Raw genomic sequence first — 21279 nt, forward strand, 5'->3', positions numbered from 1 at the left:
GTCATTATACCCCTAAACTGTGTTTCTCAGTCATGATATTTTGTGGTGGTGTTATTTAGTAAAATATGAAATGGTTTTCTTCCCACATATAGTTGCGAGGGCAGTATTAGCATGAAAGGATACAGAACTCTGTTGTGGAGTTGGTCTGGACACCATGACTGTGCAGGCCCCACAGCCACCCCCTCCACAACCATACTTAGTCCCAGTTAAAAGCACTATATAGGGAAGAGATACATGTAGATGATTTTGGCTAAGCATTTTGAAATGACTCACTGCTACTCAACCCTGCACCTTAGAGGCTGCTGCCCTATATACATATACATGGAATCACTGGCCACTTTAATAATGGAACACTAGTCACTTTAATAATGTTTACTTACTGCTTTACTCATCTCATATGTATTAACTGTATTCTATTCTACTGTATTTAGTCAATGCCACTCCATCATTGCTCGTCCTAATATTTATATATTTCTTAATTCCATTCTTTTACTTTTAGATTTGTATATTGTTAGATACTACTGCACTGTTGGAGCTAGGAACACAAGCATTTTGCTACACCCGCAATAATATCTGCTAAATATGTGTATGTGACCAATGAAATTAGATTTGATGAACATAGACATTATGTGCTGTTTATTTACATAAAAAAGGTGTTGTTATTTTGTTGAGGAAAAGTACCTTTCCTTCTGAGGAATTTGAGTAGCACCTCCTCTGGATCGGCATTCCTCTCTAAGATCTGAAATGTGTACATCCGTCAACGCACGCGTGCACACACACATGCGCACACACACACGCACGCACGCACACACACAGGCACGCACGCACGCACGCACGCACGCACGCACGCACGCACAAGGCATATCTACATCAGGAGACAGGAAAGTCCCTGGAGACAGGAAAGGACCCTGGAGAGTCAAAATGATATCACGGGTGGCTTGAGAATGTCATACTCTCTGCATCTAATCTATGGTACTATCTGTGACAATAATCAGGATATTGGTGTATCAGTCTGCTGACAATCATGTGCAATCAAGTGAACATTTTGAGGTGGGAGGACTGGAGGAATATGCATCAATAAATGAAATACTGCATAATAAAATATTTCAGAAAATTATACATTTTAGAAAGCAGCCTTTTGTTTAATATTTTCTTACAGTGATGAAGTGATATGATTTCCTCATACTAACCATATCACAAACACAATACATATTTACCAGACAACTGCATGACAATTATTATTCTATTTAATTTGGAACTAATGTCAATTGAGCTGCTCAGCAAAAGGAAAATATTCCATCCTCTGCAGTTTGAAAATGTGGCCTAATGTTATTCCAAAAGACCAGTACAGCATAAATGGTCAAACCAACATCTAATGGAGAGTAAATAAAGTGTTGATCCAATATGGTTAAGCAGTCCGGCTTTTTTTTTTTTACACAGGCAGCCCAATTCGGATCTTTTACTCCATTATTGGCAAAAGATCTGAAAAAAAAAATATATAGATATTTAACCTTTATTTAACTAGGCAAGTCAGTTAAGAATTTTTTTTTATTTACAATGATGGCCTACACCGGTCAAGCCCGGACGGCACTGGGCCATTTGTGTGCCGCCCTATGGGACTCCCAATAACAGCCAGTTGTGATACAGCCTGTATTCGAACCAGGGTATCTGTAGTGACGCCTCAAGCACTGAGACACAGTGCCTTAAACGAATGCACCACTCGGGAGCCCACTTGGTTAGTCAAAAGACCAATAATAGGGCAAAATATCAAAATTGGGCTACCTGTGTGAACACAGCCATAGTCACATATTAAAAAAATATAATTTCTTCTTTACCCATTTACAATTGTGGTATTTTGTTCGTTATTTGTGTTTTGTGTAACTTATTGACCAAAAATAACTTCTGGACATCTGTAACGGCCGTTGTTGGTGGAAGAAGGTGAGGACCAAGGTGCAGCGTGGTATGTGTCCATATTTTTTAATTGAACACGGAAATAACAAAATAACAAAGAGAAACGACCGAAAACAGTTCTGGCTGGTGCAGACACACAACAGAAAACAGAAAACAATCACCCACAAAACACTGGTAGGAAAAGGCTACCTAAGTATGATTCTCAATCAGAGACGACTAACGACACCTGCCTCTGATTGAGAACCATACCAGGCCAAACGCAAAATACAACATAGAAAAACAAACATAGACTGCCCACCACACCTCACGCCCTGACCATACTAAACAAAGACAGAACAAAGGAACTAAGGTCAGAACGTGACAACATCAGAACAGCAATTACTCACCATGGACTGGAAGAAACTTTTTCCTTTAATGAGTCCGACAAGAAGGATATCCTGCTTTCACTGGAAAAGGACCAGATCCACGCCTTTTGCGTGAAGAAAAGAAGCAAGAAAAGGGGCTGCAGATTGGGCAGCCTTTTGAGAATCCGTAGGCTAGCGAGTAAACTCCCACTGCCATCTGTTCTACTTGATAACATGCAATCATTGGAGAAAAAAAATGATGATCTACGATTAAGATTATCCTACCAACAGGACATCAAAAACTGTAACATCCTATGTTTCACCGAGACGATACGGACAATATAGAGCTAGCGGGATTTTCCATGCACCGGCAAAACAGACCCCCACCACTCTGGTAAGACGAGTGTGTGTCTATTTGTCAATAACAGCTGGTGCGCAATGTTTAATATTAAATAAGTCTTGAGGTATCAAAAACCGCCTGAGTTAGAGTACCTTATGATAAGATGTAGACCACACTATCTACCAAGAGAGTTCTCATCGATATTATTCGCAGCAGTCTGTTTTACCACCACAGAACGAAGCTGGAACTAAGACCGCTCTCAACCAACTCTATAAGGCCATAAGTAAAGAAAAAAATGGTCACCCAGAAGCGGCGCCCTTAGTGACCGGGAACTTTAATGCAGGCAAACTTAAATCAGTTTTACCAAATTTTTACCAGCATGTAACATGTGCAACCAGAAAAAAAAAAATCCTAGACCACCTTTACTCCACACACAGATGCATACAAAGCTCTCCCCCGCCCGCCATTTGGCACATATGACCATAATTATAGCCTCCTGATTCCTGCTTACAAGCAAAAACTAAAGCAGGAAAATACCAGTTGGCCCCGCTCATATCGGAAGTGGTCAGATGATGCGAATGCTACACTGCAGTCATTGGCTTCATCAATAAGTGCATCGATGACGTCGTTGCCCTCAGACGAACCATCAAACAAGCAAAGCATCAATACAGGATTACGATTGAATCCTACTACACTTGCTCTGATGCTCGTCGGATGTGGCAGGGCTTGAAAACTATTACGGACTACAAACGAAACCCAGACGTGAGCTGCCCAGTGACGCGAGCCTACCATATGAGCTAAATACCTTTTATGCTCACTTCGAGGCAAGCAACACTGAAGCATACACAAGAGCACCAGCTGTTCTGGATGACTGTGTGATAACGCTCTCTGTAGCCGATGTGAACAAACCCTTTAAACAGATCAACATTCACAAATCCGCTGGATTACCAGAACGTGTACTCAAAGCATGCATGGACCAACTGTGAAGTGTCTTCACAGATATTTTCAACCTCTCCGTGACCGAGTCTGTAATACCTACATGTTCCAAGACCACCATAGTCCTTGTGCCCAAGCAAGTGAAGGTAACCTGCCTAAATGATTACCGCCCCATGGCACTCACAGTGGTAGCCATGAAGTGCTTTGAAAGGCTGGTCATGGCTCACATCAACAACATCCTCCCGGACACCCTAGACCCACTCTAATTCGCATACCGCCCCAACAGATCCACAATCTCAATCGCACTCCACACTGCCCTTTCTCACCTGGACAAAACCAACACCTATTAGAGAATGCTTTTCATTGACTACAGCTCAGCGTTCAACACCATAGTGCCCACGAAGCTCATCACTAAGATAAGGACTCTGGGACTAAACACCTGCCTCTGCAACTGGATCCTGGGCTTCCTGACGGGCCGCCCCCAGGTGGTAAGAGTAGGCAACTCTTACCACCTGTGTATAAGATGTATAAATTGAAGGTAAAAGCCGAAGTGTTTATTAGTTTACTCCAATTGGGGGATCGGTGGTAGGGTTTGTGGGGAATAATAATAAAGGTATATTCTTTAAAAAAGTATGTATGTCTATATAGGTATGTGTATGTATATATGTGTATATATGCATGCGTGTATGGATATATATATTTACCCCAACAATATATGGGGGATTGGAAATTATGCAGATAATTACTTTGATGGAAGCAACATTCTTTACGCAATATTAAGCTGATCCACCCCTTACTTTTTTTTTTTTTTTAAGAGTAGGCAACAACACATCTGTCACCCTGATCTTTAACACTAGGGCCCCTCAGGGGTGTGTACTTAGTCCCCTCCTGTATTCCCTGTTCACCCACAACTGCGTGGCCAAACACGACTCCAACGCCATCATTAAGTTTGCTGACGACACAGCAGTGGTAGGTCTGATCACCGACAACGATGAGACAGCCTATAGGGAAGAGGTCAGAGAACTGGCAGTGTGGTGCCAGGACAACAACCTCTCCCTCAATGTGAGCAAGACTAAGGAGCTGATCGTGAACTACAGGATAAGGTGGGCCGGACAGGCCCCCATTAACATCAACGGGGCTGTAGTGGAGCGGGTTCCTTGGTGTCCACATCACTAAAGAACTATCATGGTCCAAACATACCAAGACAGTCGTGACGAGGGCACGACAAAACCTTTTCCAGGAGACACAATAGGTGGTGTCAGAGGAAAGCCCATAAAATTGTCAGACTCCAGTCAGCCAAGTTATAGACTGTTTTCTCTGTGGTCAAGCCATAAGACTGCTGAACAATTAATAAAATCGCCACCGGACAATTTACATTGACCTTCCCTCCTCTCTCCCTTTTGTACACTGCTGCTACTCGCTGTTTATTATCTATGCATAGTCACTTCACCATCACCTACATGTAGAAATTACCTCAACTAACCTATATATAGCCTCGTTATTCTTATTGTGTTACTTTTTATTATTACTTTTTATTTTAGTATACTTGGTAAATATTTTCTGAACTCTTCTTGATCTGCACTGTTGGTTAAAGGCTTGTAAGTAAGCATTTCACGGTAAAGTCTACACTTGTATTCGGCGCATATGACAAATAAAGTTTGATTTGATATGACATCTATTTTTTATTTTATTTTTTATATTAACAACAAATCAATACATAAAGCACATGAGGGAACACAAGCATACATAGATTACAAACAATGGAAAGCTAGGGGGTACAATATCACATTACAATTACACAGGGACATGCATATACTTACAATTCTAACAGCTTTTTTGTTAGTAGAGCATTTAACCGTCTTCAAATACAGTTCAATTTCTTTTTGTAGGGTACAAAAATGTGGTTTTCTGTTTGTAAATGTACATTTGTGTATATGAAATTTGGCCAAAAGAATAATGAAATTAATTACATAAAAATGTTTCAGCTTATTTCTATTGTATGTAAAGAATCCAAACAGTACATCTCTCCACAATAATGTAAAACCTACTGATGTCTTGCCACAGTTTTCTTACATGCATATAATGCCAAAAAAGATGCAACACTGTTTCTGGGTGGTCATTACAAAAGGAGCAATTTGAGTTGATGTTTTCCTTAAACTTCTTCATATAGTGGTTGGCAGGATAATATTTATGAATCATTTTAAAGGAAACTTCCCTAATTTGGTTAACAAGTAGGTATGTGTGTGGCCATATCCAAACTTTTTCCCAACAGATATTATCAATAAATCCATTCCAATAAGGCATGACATAAGGTATAGATAGATACAACATCCTGCTGAAACAAGGATTGTATCGCTCTGTTGTTGAATGGACCAAAAGAGAAAGAAATCTTTCCTACTGATGAGTCAACAGGGTCAATAGAAGGTAGGCTCTGAGGGTCAGGTCTTGACACGTTCCTGAATAACATAGCAACACCTGAGGGAATGGCATCTAAAACAATGACATCGAAAATCAATTCACAGCAATTTGGTGGGATGACATCATTGATGTTTGCTCAAAAGCTCTGAACTATCATTTGTGGCAGTTAAAATACCTTCGGAATTGACCAATGTCACATGGCTTGAACTTGACCATAATTTACACACATTATCAAGAAAGTTACATCATGACAAAGAAACATTTACATATACACTATAGAGCCGTATTTAAACACGCATGCGTACTTGCGAAATCCGGTCACTGGTTGGTTCCGGAAATAGTATTTTTGTTAGGTCGATAGAACTGAAATAGGGTGTTTTGAATTTGTTCTTTCTCTAACCGTTTTTTTATCTGCATACATTTCGGTAGGTGACCTACATACTTTGCACATTCGGTAGACAATTTAATCTACACGTGTCTGTTTAAACTAACATGGGCTAGCTGGAGTTCTTTTTCAGGCAACTAAATGGCTAACAACGTTAGCTGTCATGTCGGAAGAACTGACTTTGTTAGATATGGCACGTTGAAACGCATGTTTTAATTAACGACCCACTGTAGAGACACCTAGTTGCCAAATCGACGTCCTTTGGTCCAAGTTTTGTTAGCATTACAGGACATTGTGGCTTGTTAGCTAACGTTAGCTGCTTTGGGAGTTTCGCAGGTGCCACACGAACAAGCAAGGCCTGGCTGAACAGGCGCATGGGGGAAGGTCCCCGTGCTCACACTAAAGCCTACCATATTGGATGGCAACTAAGCAGGCTAGCTAACTTCACCTAACTACAGTTTGATTGTAACCTAGCTTTGTCACGATGAATATTAAACGATGTCAACTTTGCCAGTTATCCAAATGACCAGGTGTGGCTTGCTAAAAGATATCCAGAACAAGGCATAGCATAGCTCTGACTGGCTCGCATGGGCCTAACGTTAGGTAAATACTGGTGGGCAGAGCACGTTTTCAACTAGCTATACATAGCCTGCTAATGTTTACTAGTTATCTTGACAGTGCTCAATCACAGACGTTAATGTTAAACTTTTCTCATCCAGAGTGTCTTTTATGAATAATCAAAAGCAGCAAAAGCCAACGCTAACCGGCCAGCGTTTCAAAACGAGGAAAAGAGGTAAGTTGGGCATCTTCATTGTCGACCAATTGACCACTATTTTGGTTTCACCTTGCTATGTCAAAATGCTACCGGCAGTGAAATTCTGGCATGTTTTTCAACAGATGAAAAGGAGAGATTTGACCCTACTCAGTTTCAAGAAAGTATCGTACAAGGCTTGAATCAAACTGGCTCTGATTTGGAAGCTGTTGCAAAATTCCTTGATGCCTCTGGCGCCAAGCTTGACTACCGCCGGTATGCAGAGACACTCTTTGACATCCTGGTGGCTGGCGGAATGCTTGGTGAGTACAGATCTTTAAGTAGTGTTGAAAGTCAGTAACTTTCAGGGATCCCTTGCCTCCTTCCAAAGTCCCACCCATCGGACCTTCAACAATGTGTTCTTTGAGAAGGAAAGGGGATTCATGGAGAGTTTTAGAGGAAGTGTAGTGTTGGAGGTCAGATTCCATACTGTTTGGTAAGCCACTGTTGTCCAGATCAGCACACATGACACTTTCTTTCTCCCCCTTCACCTGTCTGCAGCCCCAGGAGGTAGTATATCGGACGACCTGACCCGCACAGAGTTCTGCCTCTTCACGGCACAAGAGGACCTTGAGACAATGCAAGCATATGCTCAGGTAAGAGGATGTGGAAATAATTTCTTAGGGCAAAGTATCTATATCCAACTATAGATATACATCTGTCAAGAAGCTCTACCCAGCTAATCAATGCTGTATAATAATGAATTTACCACAATTTCACATCTTCCTTTGTTTTGGACTTGTAGGTTTTTAACAAGCTGATCCGGCGTTACAAGTACCTGGAGAAAGGGTTTGAGGAGGAGATCAAGAAGGTGAGACAGTTGGTTTGAACTCCTGCTTGGCAGTTGTCACTGATGGAAGTTGCACATAATGGAACCTGCATGAGCTGTTTGAATGGGATTTTATTTTCACAACAAAGAACTGAAACATTTACCCTGCAGGCTCATTAATTTATCTACTCCACAGTTGCTGCTGTTTTTAAAAGGGTTCACCGAATCCGAACGCAACAAGCTGGCCATGCTCACTGGCATTCTGTTGGCCAATGGAAACATATCAGCCGCTGTCATTGGAAGTCTCTTCAACGAGAACGTGGTCAAAGAGGGTGAGTGTCTGCCAGCCCACCACTATCTTTACCTGGACCTGTCCAATAAGAGCTGCTTGTTTTCATTTTCACAAATGTTTTGGTTACGGTGGGCCCTAATGAACATGACCCTCTTCACTGGATTTTTGTTAAATGGTCTCTGAAATGGACACAGTATTCAGTCAAACAACATATTTTTTATCAATCCAATGTCTCTGAAATGTTTTTAGTTCATACAAATGAGTGATTTGAGTGCTGTTCATTGCAGGGTACCTGCTGCTTTGACTGTTGCTTTATGACTGTTTGCAGGAGTATCTGCAGCCTTTGCTGTGAATCTGTTCAAGTCCTGGATCTATGAAAGGGATATCAACGCTGTTGCTGTCGCTCTCCGCAAAGTCAGCATGGACAACAGGCTGATGGTAAAGCTACAATTCCTTAATTCCTCTTTCTTTTTTTTTTTTTTTGTGCCCCTTGAAGGATACCAATACATATAGAAGTGGTGCTTTCCTCAACACAGATTAAAGGGATCGTTCTCCAAAGTGACATATGCTTCCTTATAACATTTAATGGCGCCGGAGAGGATGGCTGCTGTTTAATTGGCTCTTAACCAATCGTGCTATTGTTTATTTTTATTTTTGTGTTTTAACTTATTTTGTACGTAATGTTGCAGCTACCGTCTCTTATGACCGAAATGAGCTTCTGGACATCAGAACAGCGATTACTCACCTGGAATTGGACACCGAATTTTTCTTTAATGAGTTGGACGAGAGGGATTTACTCCAGCTGCCCGAACAGGCCCTCATCCCTGTCGTTCACAACAGGAGAAAGAGACAAAGATTTTGCGGAAGGATATCGGGGGTGCCTTGTGAGGATTAGGTGACGAGTGGCTAATCTGCCTTTGTATGTTGGCTAACAGCACAGCTGGCAATCGCTGGAAAATAAATGGGACGAACTAAAAGCATGTATTAACTGTAATTTTATGTTTCACTGAGTCGTCGTGGCTGAACGACCAACATGAATAACATACAGCTGGCGGGTTATACACTCTATTGGCAGGATAGAACAGCAGCCTCTGGTAAGACAAGGGGTAGCGGTCTATGTATATTTGTAGGAAGGAAGTCTCAAGGTTTTGCTGGCCTGAGGTAGAGTATTTCATGATAAGCTGTAGACGACACGAGCTACGTAGAGTTTTCATGTGTGTTTTTCATAGCTGTCTACATACCGATGCAGCACTAAGACCGCACTCAATGAGCTGTATACCACCATAAGCAAACAGGAAAACACTCATCCAGAGGCGGCGCTCCTAGTGGCCGGGAACGTTAATGCATGGGAAACTTAAATCAGTTTTACCTCATTTCTATCAGCATATTAAATGTGCAACCAAAGGGGGGGGGGACTCTAGACCACCGTTATTCCACACACAGATGTGTACAAAGCTCTCCCTTGCCTTCCATTTAGCAAATCTGACATTCTATCTCGATTCCTGCTTACAAGCAAATATTATAGCAGGAAGCACCAGTGACTCGGTCAATTAAAAAAAGTGGTCAGATGACACAGATGCTAAATTACAGGACTGTTTTGCTAGCAGACTGGAATGGGTTCCCGGGATTCTTTCGATGGCATTGAGGAGTACACCACATCAGTCACTGGCTTCATCAATAAGCGCATCGATGATGTCATCCCCACAGTGACTGTACGTACATACTAGAGGTCGACCGATTACAATTTTTTTTTTTCAACGCCGATACTGATTATTTGGCGGACCAAAAAAGCCGCTACCGATTAATCGGACGGTTTTTATTTATATATATATATGTGTGTGTTTTTAAATTGTATTTATTTGTAGTAATGACAATTACAACAATACTGAATGATCAATTATTTTAACTTAATATAATACATCAATAAAATCAATTTAGCCTCAAATAAATAATTAAATGTTCAATTTGGTTTAAATTATGCAAAAACAAAGTGTTGGAGAAGAAAGTAATATGTGCCATGTAAAAAAGCTAATGTTCCTTGCTCAGAACATGAGAACATATGAAAGTTGGTGTTTCCTTTTAACATGAGACTTCAATATTCCAATGTAAGCGGTTTTAGGCTGTAGTTAATATAGTATTTATAGGACTATTTCTCTCTCTACCATTTGTATTTCATTTACCTTTGACTATTGGATGTTCTTATAGGCACTTTACTATTGCCAGTGAAACAGTATAGCTTCCGTCCCTCTCCTCGCCCCTACCTGGGCTTGAACCAGGAACACATCGACAACAGCCACACTCGAAGCAGTGTTACCCATCGTTCCACAAAATAACTACTCCAAATCTAAAAGCGAGTGACTTTTGAAACGGTATTAGCTCACACCCAGCTAACTAGCCAGCCATTTCACATTGGTTACACCAGCCATTAGGCTGATAGGCATGAAGTCATAAACAACGCTGTGCTTGCGAAGAGCTGCTGGCAAAACGCACAAAAGTGCTGTTCGAATGAATGATTACGGGCCTGCTGCTGCTCAGTCGGACTGCTCTATCAAATCAGACTTAAGTATAACATAACACACAGAAATACGAGCCTTTGGTCATTAATATGGTCGAATCTGGAAACTCATTTCGAAAAAAACTAAACGTTTATTTCAGTGAAATACGAAACCGTTCGGTATTTTATCTAACGTTGGCATCTCTAAGTCTCTAAATGTTCTTGTTACATTGCACAACCTTCAATGTTATGTCATAATACGTCAAATTCTGCATTTGCGTAACAGGCAGGCTTCTCGTGGAGTGCAATGGTTAGAGCGTTGGACTTGTTAACTGTACGGTTGCAGGATTGGATCCCCTGAGCTGATAAGGTGAAAATCTGTCGTTCTGCCCCTGAACAAGGCAGTTAACCCACCGTTCCTAGGCCGTCATTGTAAATAAGAATGTGTTCTTAACTGACTTGCCTAGTTAAATAAAGGTATAAAAAATATATTTTTTAAAAATCGGAAATCGGAGCCCAAACATACAGATTTCCGATTGTTGTGAAAACTTGAAATCAGCCCTAATTAATCGGCCATTCTGATTAATTGGTCGACCTCTAGTACATACCCCAACCAGAAGCCATGGATTACAGGCAACAACCGCACCTGGTTAAAGGGTAGAGCTACCGCTTTCAAGGAGTGGGACTCTAACCCGGAAGCTTATAAGAAATCCTACTATGTCCTCCGAACCATCAAACAGGCAAAGCACCAATACAGGACTAAGATCAAATCGTACTACACCGGCTCTGACGCTCGTTGGATGTGGCAGGGCTTGCAAACTATTACAGACAACAAAGGGAAGCACAGCTGAGAGGCTTGTGTCACTGGGCAGCTATCAGATGAGCTAAATAACTTCTATGCTCGCCTTCGAGGCAAGTAACACTGAAACATGCATGAGAGCATCAGCTGTTGCGGACGACTGTGATCACGCTCTCCACAGTCGTTATAAGACTTTTAAACAGGTCAACATTCACAAGGCCGCAGGGCCAGACTGATTACCAGGACGTGTACTCTGAGCTTGCGCTGACCAACTCAAGTCTTCACTGACATTTTCAACCTCTCCCTGTCAGTCAACATGTTTCAAGCAGACCACCATTGTCCCTATGCCCAAGAACACAATGTGAGATTGCAATTCATTGACGACAGCTCAGCGTTCAACACCATGGTACCCTCAAAGCTCATCACTAAGTAAAGGACCCTGGGACTAAACAATACCCGTTGCAACTGGATCCTGAACTTCCTGACGGGTTGCCCCAGGTGGTAAGGGTAGGTAACGACACATCCTCCACAATGATCCTCAACACGGGGACCCCCCAGGGGTGCGTGCTCAGTCCCCTGTTCACTCATGATTGCAACACCATTAAGTTTGCCATTGACAGAACAGTGGTAGGCCTGAACAATGACGAGACAGCCTATCGGGAGGTCAGAGACCTGCCCGTGTGGTGCAAGGACAACCTCTCCCTCAGCATGATCAAGACTAAGGAGATGATTGTGGACTACAGCAAAAGGAGGACCGAACACACACCCATTCTCATTGACAGGGCTGTAGTGGAGCAGGTTTAGAGCTTCAAGTTCCTTGGTGTCCAAATCACCAACAAATTAACATGGTCCAAGTACACCAATACAGTCGTGAAGAGGACATGACAAAACCTATTTCCCCTCAGGAGACTGAAAAGATTTGGCATGGGTCTTCATATCCTCAAAAGGTTTACAGCTGCACCATCGAGAGCATCCTGACGGTTGCATCACTTCCTGGTATGGCAACTGCCCGGCCTCCGACTGCAAGGCACTACAGAGGCTTGTGCGTACGACCCAGGCTTTTAAACAGCTTCTACCCCCAAGCCATAAGACTCTTGAACATCTAATCAAATGACTACCCAGACTATTTGCATTGTGTGTGTCTCCCCCCTCTACGCTGCTGCTACTCTCATCTATGCATAGTCACATTAACTCTACGTACATGTACATACTACCTGGACTAACCGGCACACTGACTCTGTACCGGTACCCCCTGTATAAAGCCTCGATATTGTTATTTTACTGCTGCTCTTCAGTTATTTCTTACTTTTAAAAAATAAGTTATTTTCTTAACTGTATTGTTGGTTAAGGGCTTGTAAGTAAACATCGTTTACCCTGTAAGCCCTGTGTCCTACTAATTCTACGGAAGGCTGAGTGTCTGCGGGTTTTCGCTCGTCCCTTGTACTTGATTGACTCCAGGTTTTAGTATCCCTGGCACTGTTTCCATATGTTAGCATTTTAGCATTTGTGGCACAAATCCCATTAGTCATGGGACCAATAGTAACATTTCACACCACTTTCAAATCCTCTGAGTGACTTTGTTGAGCTTCGCAATCAATTTTAGATACTTTTGAATTATTTAGACATGATGTGCGAAAAATGCTAATCGGTCCCATGACTTTAATGGGATTTGTTCATAAATGCTGAAATGTTAGCATATTGAAATTGTGCGAGGGATACTAAAGCATGGATTTCTGTTGTGCCTTATCCATAGGGGTAAGGAAGCAAGTATAATTTTGTTATTTGGGTGAACTATCCCTTCAAGACTAGTCGTAGTCTAAAAAGCATGTTCAATGGAGATTGTCTGTTAAACCAGCCCTAAGAGTTTTTATATAGGCCTGTAGATTTAAAACAAAATAAATATTGAATGGCAACTAATTACTTGTATCTATATCTTTCATAGGAACTCTTTCCCGCCAACAAGCGGAGCTGTGAGCATTTTTCTAAGTACTTCACTGACGCAGGACTGAAGGAGCTGTCGGACTTTGCCAGGAACCAGGAGGCCATCGGGTCCCGTAAGGAGCTGCAGAAAGAGCTCCAGGAGATGATGGCCCGCGGGGACAACTTCAAAGATGTGAGGCCTGGCTACTCTATTCTTATACAGTGGGCTCAAAGTATTGGGACAGTGACACATGATATATTTTGTGTCTCTCTACTGCATACAGAACTTGGTATTTGAAATGATACAATGACAGGTTAAAGTGCAGACTGTCAGCTTTCAATATCGGGTGAATTATTTAGAAATTACACCACTTTTTGTGCATAGTCCCCACTTTTTTTTTTTAAGAGGACTAAAAGTATTGGGACATATTAGTTTGTATTAAAGTAGTCAACAATTTATTTGGTCCCATATTCCTAGCACGCAACGATTGTAGCGTAATACTCAAGAAGCCTAGAGGCTGTAATCGCTACCAAAGGTGCTTCAACAAAGTACTGAGTAAAGGGTTTAACGTTTTTGCTTTGTCATTATGGGATGTTCAGGAAAAAAATCATTTTAAATCCATTTTAGAATAAGGCTGTAATGTAACAAAGTGGAAAAGTCAAGGGGTTCGAATGCGCTGTACAGTTCATATAAGGATATCAGTAAATTGAAATACATCTTAGGCTTATCTATGGATTTCACATGACCAGGGGCGTAGCTATGGGTGGCCCTGGAAGGGCATCAGCCCACCCACTTGGGAGCCAGACCCAGAATGAGTTTTCTACCACAAAAGGACTTTATTATAGACACAAGCACTCGTCAGTTTCATCAGTGTTCCGGGTGGCTGGTCTCTACCGATCCCGCAGGCGAAGAACCTGGTTGTGGAGGTTTTGGGCTTGCGTGGTTACACATGGTCTGCATTTCTGAGGCTAGAAGTACTGCAAAATTCTCTAAAATGGCTTATGGTAGAGAAATGAATGCTCAATTCTCTGGCAACCGCTCTGCTGGACGTGCCTCTTGTCAGCAGAGGAATTGCCCGCTCCCTCAACTTGAGACATCTGTGACATTGTGTTGTGACAACTGCACATTTTAGTGGCCTTTTGTCCTCAGCACAAGGTGCACCTGTTTAATAAGCATACTGTTTAATCAGCTTCTTGGTATTCCACACCTGTCGGGTAGATGGATTATGTTGGCAAATGAGAAATGCTCACTTACAGGGAAGTAAACAAATTAAAATACACTTTTTGTGCATACAGTATGGAGAATTTTTTTGTGTTTTTTTTTCCACTCACGAAACATTGGACCTACACTACATGTTGCGTTTATATTTTAGTTCTGTGTGTATGTATGCTATATATATATATATATATGAGCGCTTGATAGCTGTTCATTGACATGTTCCCTGCTTTTTTTAGATAATTGCCTACGTCAGGGAGGAGATGAAGAAGACCAGCATCTCTGAACAACTGATGATCGGCATCGTGTGGTCTAGCGTCATGAGCTGTGTGGAATGGAACAAGAAGGAAGAGCTGGTCTGCGAACAATCTATCAAACACTTGAAGGTAAAAGCTTTGTAACTGTAGACTTCTGCATTATTGAACAGGTCTCTTGCCAAACATTTCTCAATGAGACAAACCTAGATGAAGGTTAAATTAGTTCAGATTAGTGTTTTCTGGAATTATATAGTATTGGAAGAGGGTGGGGTGGTACTAATATGGGCCAGATTGGAGTGTGCCCCCCCCTGTATAGCGGTTAAGAGTGTTGGGTAAGTAACCAAAATGTCGCCGGTTCAAATCCACAAGCCGACTAGGTGGAAATACTGTCAATGTGCCCTTAAGCAAGGCACTTAACCCTAATTGCTCTGGACAAGAGCATCGGTTTAACTTCTTGAGTGTAGGGGGCAGGATTTTTGTTTTTGGCAAAAAAACGTACCCATTTGAAACTGCCTATTTCTCAGGCCCAGAAACTAGGATATGCATATACTTGTCAGATTAGGATAGAAAACACTCTAAAGTTCCCAAAACTGTCAATTATCTTGAGTATAACAGAACTGATATTGCAGGCGAAAACCTGAGGAAAATCCAACAAGGAAGTGCTGTTTTTTCTGAAAGCTCTCTGTTCCATTGGATGCCTTGCCTCCATTTTAAAGGGATATCAACCAGATTCCTTTTCTTATGGCTTCCTCAAGGTGTCAACAGTCTTTAGACATAGTTTCAGGCTTTTATTTTGAAAAATGAGCGAGAAAGATAACATCGCGTCAGTGGATAGCTGGGTGTTCGCAGAGTTTTGCTTGCGCAACAGAGTGGGGCAGCCATTGTCTCTCCCCCTCCTATTGAAAAAGCGACAGTCCCGGTTGATATATTATCGATTATATATTTTAAAAACAACCTGAGTATTGATTATAAAAAAACGTTTGACATGGTTCTGTGGACATTACGGATACTATTTGGAATTTTCGTCTTCGATGTCGTGACCGCTCGAGCCTGTGGATTTCTGAACATAACGCACCAAACAAATGGATTTGTTTTGGATATAAAAATAATCTTTATGGAACATTTATTGTGGAACTGGGAGTCTCATGAGTGCAAACATCTGAAGATCATCAAAGGTAAGCGATTTAATCTATTGCTTTTCTGACTTTCGTGACCAATCTACTTGGCTGCTAGGTGTTTGTAATATTTTGTCTACTGAGAGAGATGTTCTTACATAAATGCTTGTTATGCGTTTATGCCAGGTGGATTAGCAACAAGCTAAAATGTGTTTTGCTATATTGCACTTGTGATTTCATGAAAATGAAATATGTTTAGTTATTTAATTTGAATTTGGCGCACTGCAATTCAGCGGGTGTTGATGAAAATGATCCCGCTAACGGGATGGGTTGCGTCAAGAAGTTAATGACTAAAATGTAAATGTATGTGCTTATATTGCTGCTGTGCTTGCCCCTGACATCTTGTCATTGCAACTAAGAATCTGTTCTTATTTGACTTGCCTATTAGTAAATTAAAGATTGGATACATGGAAACTTATTGGTCCTCCACCACCACAGCATTAGTCCTCTCCTGAAGGTGTTCACCTCCCAAGGAGACTCTGAGATCATCTAGTGTCTCACCGTCCTGTACCCTAACCCCATGTCTTTCTCTCTCTCTTCTCCACAGCAATACAGTCCTCTCCTGAAGGCATTCACCTCTCAGGGAGCCTCTGAGATTATCCTGCTGGTGAAGATCCAGGAGTACTGCTATGACAACATCCACTTCATGAAGGCCTTCCAGAAGATTGTGGTGCTCCTCTACAAAGGTGTGGGACCTGGTTGAAAGTAGTGCACACTAAAGGGAATATGGTGCCATTTCGGACCGACTGTGTGGGGCGGGGGGGCACAATGGCTCTCATGTGACATGTCATTTTCATTAGGTACCAAACGGAAGAAAATGGACTGAAACGGAGACTTCCCCAGATTTATCTAATAAGAAACATTCATTTTCGTTATCCTTTGAGGCTTTATGCTGTGCCCCAATGAACCCTGGTCCCCTGGCTTTCATGACCTTTGACCTAACATTTTTATGTTCCTTGTTCTCGCCCCCTCTTCCAACACAGCGGATGTTTTGAGTGAAGAGGCCATTCTTAAGTGGTACACAGAGGCCCACGTTGCTAAAGGAAAGAGTGTTTTCCTCGAGCAGATGAAGAAATTTGTTGAGTGGCTGAAGCATGCAGAGGAAGGTAAAAATATATATTTTAAACACGTTTTCATAGTAAATAGTCACCTTTTTGGAAAAACACAAGTTCTCTTAATATTCATGTTTTTGTAAATTGAAATGTTCTGATTTGAGTCCACTCTTTTCTGTCTTCCAGAGTCTGAGTCCGAGGAGGAGGAAGAGAACTGAGAAATCAACCCTCCGGGTGTGCATTTTAAACGGCACAGTAGGAGCAGTAGAATGTTACTGAAGTGCTCGTCTCCCAGTCCTGTTTTTCTATTTTACCCCTCCAACTTCAACATTTACATTTAATTCAAGAGCTGTGATGTCAACAGTACACTCCTTATTAGATTTTATTTGAAACTTACCCTTAGTAGTTCACATATATTGTGAATTAAAACCTCAATCATAAAATGAACAAATGATGTGTTGATTTGTTTGGAAAGATGCAAAAATGAACCCCCTTTTTTATTATTATTTCATTCTACTTGATGATTAAGATACTCTATTGATGTTGCTGCATCCAGTCTAAAGTCTGATAAACCATGATATCCCCGATACTGCTGTATCTGTTAATATTGCAGTAGTGCGCCTTCTTGCCATGTGACTTAAAGGCACCCTAAAATGACAAGTCATTGCCTTCTTGCCAAAGGATTTACCGGTAGCCCTATCCTCATGTTAGCTCCTTTCCTTACCTTGGCCTTTTGGACAAACCTGTAATGAACAGTTGAATTGGTGATCAAATGAACGTTGTGCAGTGACTGTCATCTTGGTATAACCACCTTTTGACCTGACTGACATCCTCTCTGGAAGATGAATTGCCAGCTAAGTAATTAATACTGGTTACTACTTTCTTTAATCTGATTAAACCAATTGACTTTTTTAAAGAAATAAAAAGGACTAATTCATATGGTTTTGATTATTTATGGTATACAATTGTCTGTTTGTGTCGCAATGCAATCAATTACTATACTTTAACATGGCTGCCTGCTGTACTTATACATCTCCACCTGAGGTCCCAAATTCAGACACAGCTTAATGTTGTTACTGGGTAAACCTGATGAGTGTACTACACAAGCCACAGTAAATGGTCTTGAGAGATTAAAAAAAAATATATATATATATATATTAAGGCTGTGTTAACACAGGCAGAAAAATTCTGATCTTTTGCCCAATTATGGACAAAAGAGCTGATCTGATTGGTCAAGTTAGTGGAACAAATCAGAATTGGACTGCCTGTGTAAACTTGGCCTACGGGTCTTTTTACATGCACATTCAAGTCATCAGTCCAATATTATTTTGAAAGTAGTTTAATGATTGTGTTTACAAGTCAAATAATATATTTTTAACTAATTGTACAAAAATACAATTTCTTTCTTAAACAGCTTCTCATTGTTTATGTGCAGAGGACAATTGTCTTCCATAAGTTATGAGAAATTCAAGTATGTTTACAACAATGCTACACATTACAATAGACTTGGAGGTAGGCCTATAATTCTATTAGGTTAATACATTCAGAGATCTTCATTGAGGTAAAAGTGTATTGCAATCCGTGTGCAACAAGTTTGTTTTGGATAATTCATAAAAAGATAGTATTTTTATCTTGCATGATTTTGAAGTAATTCAATATATACCCAAATCAATGCATAAAATAAAAATATTGTGTTAAGCTGAAAGGTGTTGCAGGTCCAGTTTAGTCAATTCTGTTCCGGTCTTTTAAATTATATTGTGCTGCTGAAACTAACACTAAAAGTATGAAAACATTTGATCAGTGTTAGTTGCTGGTTGAAAATACAATCTACGCAGGTTTGCATGGGTGGGAGTTTTGACTATCCATTGTGACATCACCATGCAGTTAATACACCATGACCTATAAGAGTTCCAAACTTCCAACTCAGACCACTCCCAGACAGTCCTAGCAAAATTCTTGCTTGAGAATTTTTTTCCCCTTATTTTAATGGAAATCTATTACAGTAAGGTACTTTGTTAAGTAGAAATGATTTGATGCTGATATAAAAACAGCTGCATTGGGCCTTCAAAGGTGCAACCAATACTGCACAGACACACATGCAGAACTATTGTGTGTTTGTGAATTGTGAAAAGGCTTGTGCAATACATGCAAGTAAACATTTCTCAACATACGGTATAACATTGAGCTCCCAAAAGCAGTGATTATGTATGTATGCTATGTTTTCTTCTGTTCCACACCATGTTACATTTGACATGGAATATGATTTGATGTTGTGGTAAACTTTGTAAACACCAAGTGGGATTGCTTCTGCTGTACTAGTGGGGGGGCTATATATAACACTTTAATATTTGGATTCAAGCACATTTTATATTTGTTTTGCCTCCCCCATTTAGAGTTCAAGACTCCCATGAAAGCAGTGGCTTATACTCATTTACTAAGTGGACTATCCTGGTTGAAATGGAATACAATTTTACAGCTACCAAAGTATATTTGGGGCTATTGAATTGAGTTTGAATTCATAATAATCAAGCAAGGCACCCTCTACTCAATTGGCAAAAGATGAGTCAGTCAGGAGACGAGCCAACCAGTCCACTACTCTACTGACAGCAACCGCTGCACGGCCTAGGCTTGGGTTACAACCATGTGACTGGCTGCATGGGGGTAGGCGAGACTGTGTTTTTAGGAGCGCAACACTAGGGCTTACTATTTCTGATACCGAAATAGCCCACTGTCAGGTGGAACCTTACACATTGTGCTCGAGTTACAATTTGACCAAAACACAGTGGATAAGACGCACATGTGAGAACGGAAAGTGCATTTCAGTGGGTGGGTGGGGGGAATTTGTCCTAAGATTTAGCAAAAATATGTACAAAGTTATATCGGGTTTTTTTTTCTCACTCGTAGGTACATGTAAACATCCGTGTGACTTGGTATGCATCCTGGTCTTGACAGTAGTGCGTGACCATGTCAGATGGCTGTGTGCTTTTCTCCATCTCTGAGCTGTGAGGGTAGAGAAATTGTAGTAGTTTACATTGAAATAAAACCGTTGAAATACTATTCATTGTGATGGCTGTTATGGAATTGCTCCAATGTTAAATAAAGTACTGGCCCGTTTACTAAATGTAGCCAAATCCCATCCATCCATCCTATTTTGTGGAGATTACGTGCAGCCTTCCATCATAGCCCACAGCCTGTCAACCAATATATACTGATTTATTTTGAGGACTCACCGTTTTCCTCTGGTTACTGAGACAGAAAGTGCATATGGGCCTGAGCGGGGGGCTGTTGATGTTGGTGCTGCTCTGCAGGATGCTGTGGTACCTGAGACAGGGCTGTCCGTCCAAACACTCTTCCCCCAGCAGCAGCACGTTGGCAAGGTGGGAGATGTAGCTGGACGCCAGGCGCAGCGTCTCGATCTTGGACAGTTTCCTGTCAGCCGGTTCTGTGGGGATGAGGGTGCGCAGCGCGGTGAAGGCCGTGTTCACGCTGTGGGTCCTGTCCCGTTCCCGCGCGTTGGCTGCCTGTCTCTGTTTGCTAACGCCCGGCAGACGCCTGCTGCACCCCCTCTCCCTCTGCCTGGCTCCCTCCCGGCACCCTCCCTGGGGGCTACAGCCGCCGCCCGTCGACTTGTTGTCGGAGCTCTCCTCGCTTCCACTATCCAGCTCGTCCAGGTCGGAGGGGAAACCGTCCGGCGTGGCACTCTGTTCGCTCCCTGTGGACTTCATGGTGGACCTGGCTGGTTGTCTAAGGCGGGGGGACTGAGCTGCAACTGTGTCTGTTTCATGGTGCAGCCAACTGCTGCCAACCACTTTATAAAAGCAGAGTGAAAATAGCACCTGGGACCAGCTGCCGCCGTGTGATCCGGTGACTGGGGGTGGGGGATCCTGCGCTAACTGGGCTCACGCCATTCCCTTGGCAGAGCAGCATGCCATTTCTTGAATAACGGATCCGTTCTGGGCCCGGTCACCGTGCATGCGGCCTCTGGAAAAGGAAAGACAGGTGGAGGCTAGAGAGTAGAGGCCACCTGTCGTGGTTCTTTGGGTGCTAGAGGTTTATATATATATATACACCCCCCACCCCCCCACAGAGAGCCAGCACACTCCCACTTTGCTCCTAATCCCTGCCCCTTGACCCCTAACCCTTCCATTTTTGCAGATCTG

At 41.8% G+C, this 21279-nt stretch overlaps 2 protein-coding genes across 2 annotated transcripts; one reads left to right on the forward strand and one right to left on the reverse strand.

The window, feature by feature from the left end:
• Positions 1-6261: 6261 nt before the first annotated feature.
• Positions 6262-18056, forward strand: LOC115129651 (eIF5-mimic protein 2-A-like). Its single transcript, XM_029660251.2, has 12 exons — positions 6262-6374; positions 7054-7127; positions 7232-7408; positions 7647-7741; positions 7891-7956; positions 8111-8246; positions 8535-8644; positions 13442-13612; positions 14875-15021; positions 16615-16753; positions 17051-17173; positions 17306-18056. The coding sequence occupies exons 2-12, from the start codon at positions 7064-7066 to the stop codon at positions 17335-17337; spliced, it is 1260 nt and encodes a 419-aa protein (XP_029516111.1). The 5' UTR covers positions 6262-6374; positions 7054-7063; the 3' UTR covers positions 17338-18056.
• Positions 18057-18363: 307 nt separating this feature from the next.
• On the reverse strand, positions 18364-20924 carry LOC115129657 (transcription factor 15-like). The gene is made up of 2 exons (XM_029660260.2): positions 20350-20924; positions 18364-20119 (listed from the first exon to the last, which is right to left on the reverse strand). The coding sequence occupies exons 1-2, from the start codon at positions 20842-20844 to the stop codon at positions 20087-20089; spliced, it is 528 nt and encodes a 175-aa protein (XP_029516120.1). The 5' UTR covers positions 20845-20924; the 3' UTR covers positions 18364-20086.
• Between the last annotated feature and the right edge of the window lie 355 nt (positions 20925-21279).

This window comes from Oncorhynchus nerka, linkage group LG2 (assembly GCF_034236695.1).
Source record: "Oncorhynchus nerka isolate Pitt River linkage group LG2, Oner_Uvic_2.0, whole genome shotgun sequence".
Classification (NCBI taxonomy): domain Eukaryota; kingdom Metazoa; phylum Chordata; class Actinopteri; order Salmoniformes; family Salmonidae; genus Oncorhynchus; species Oncorhynchus nerka.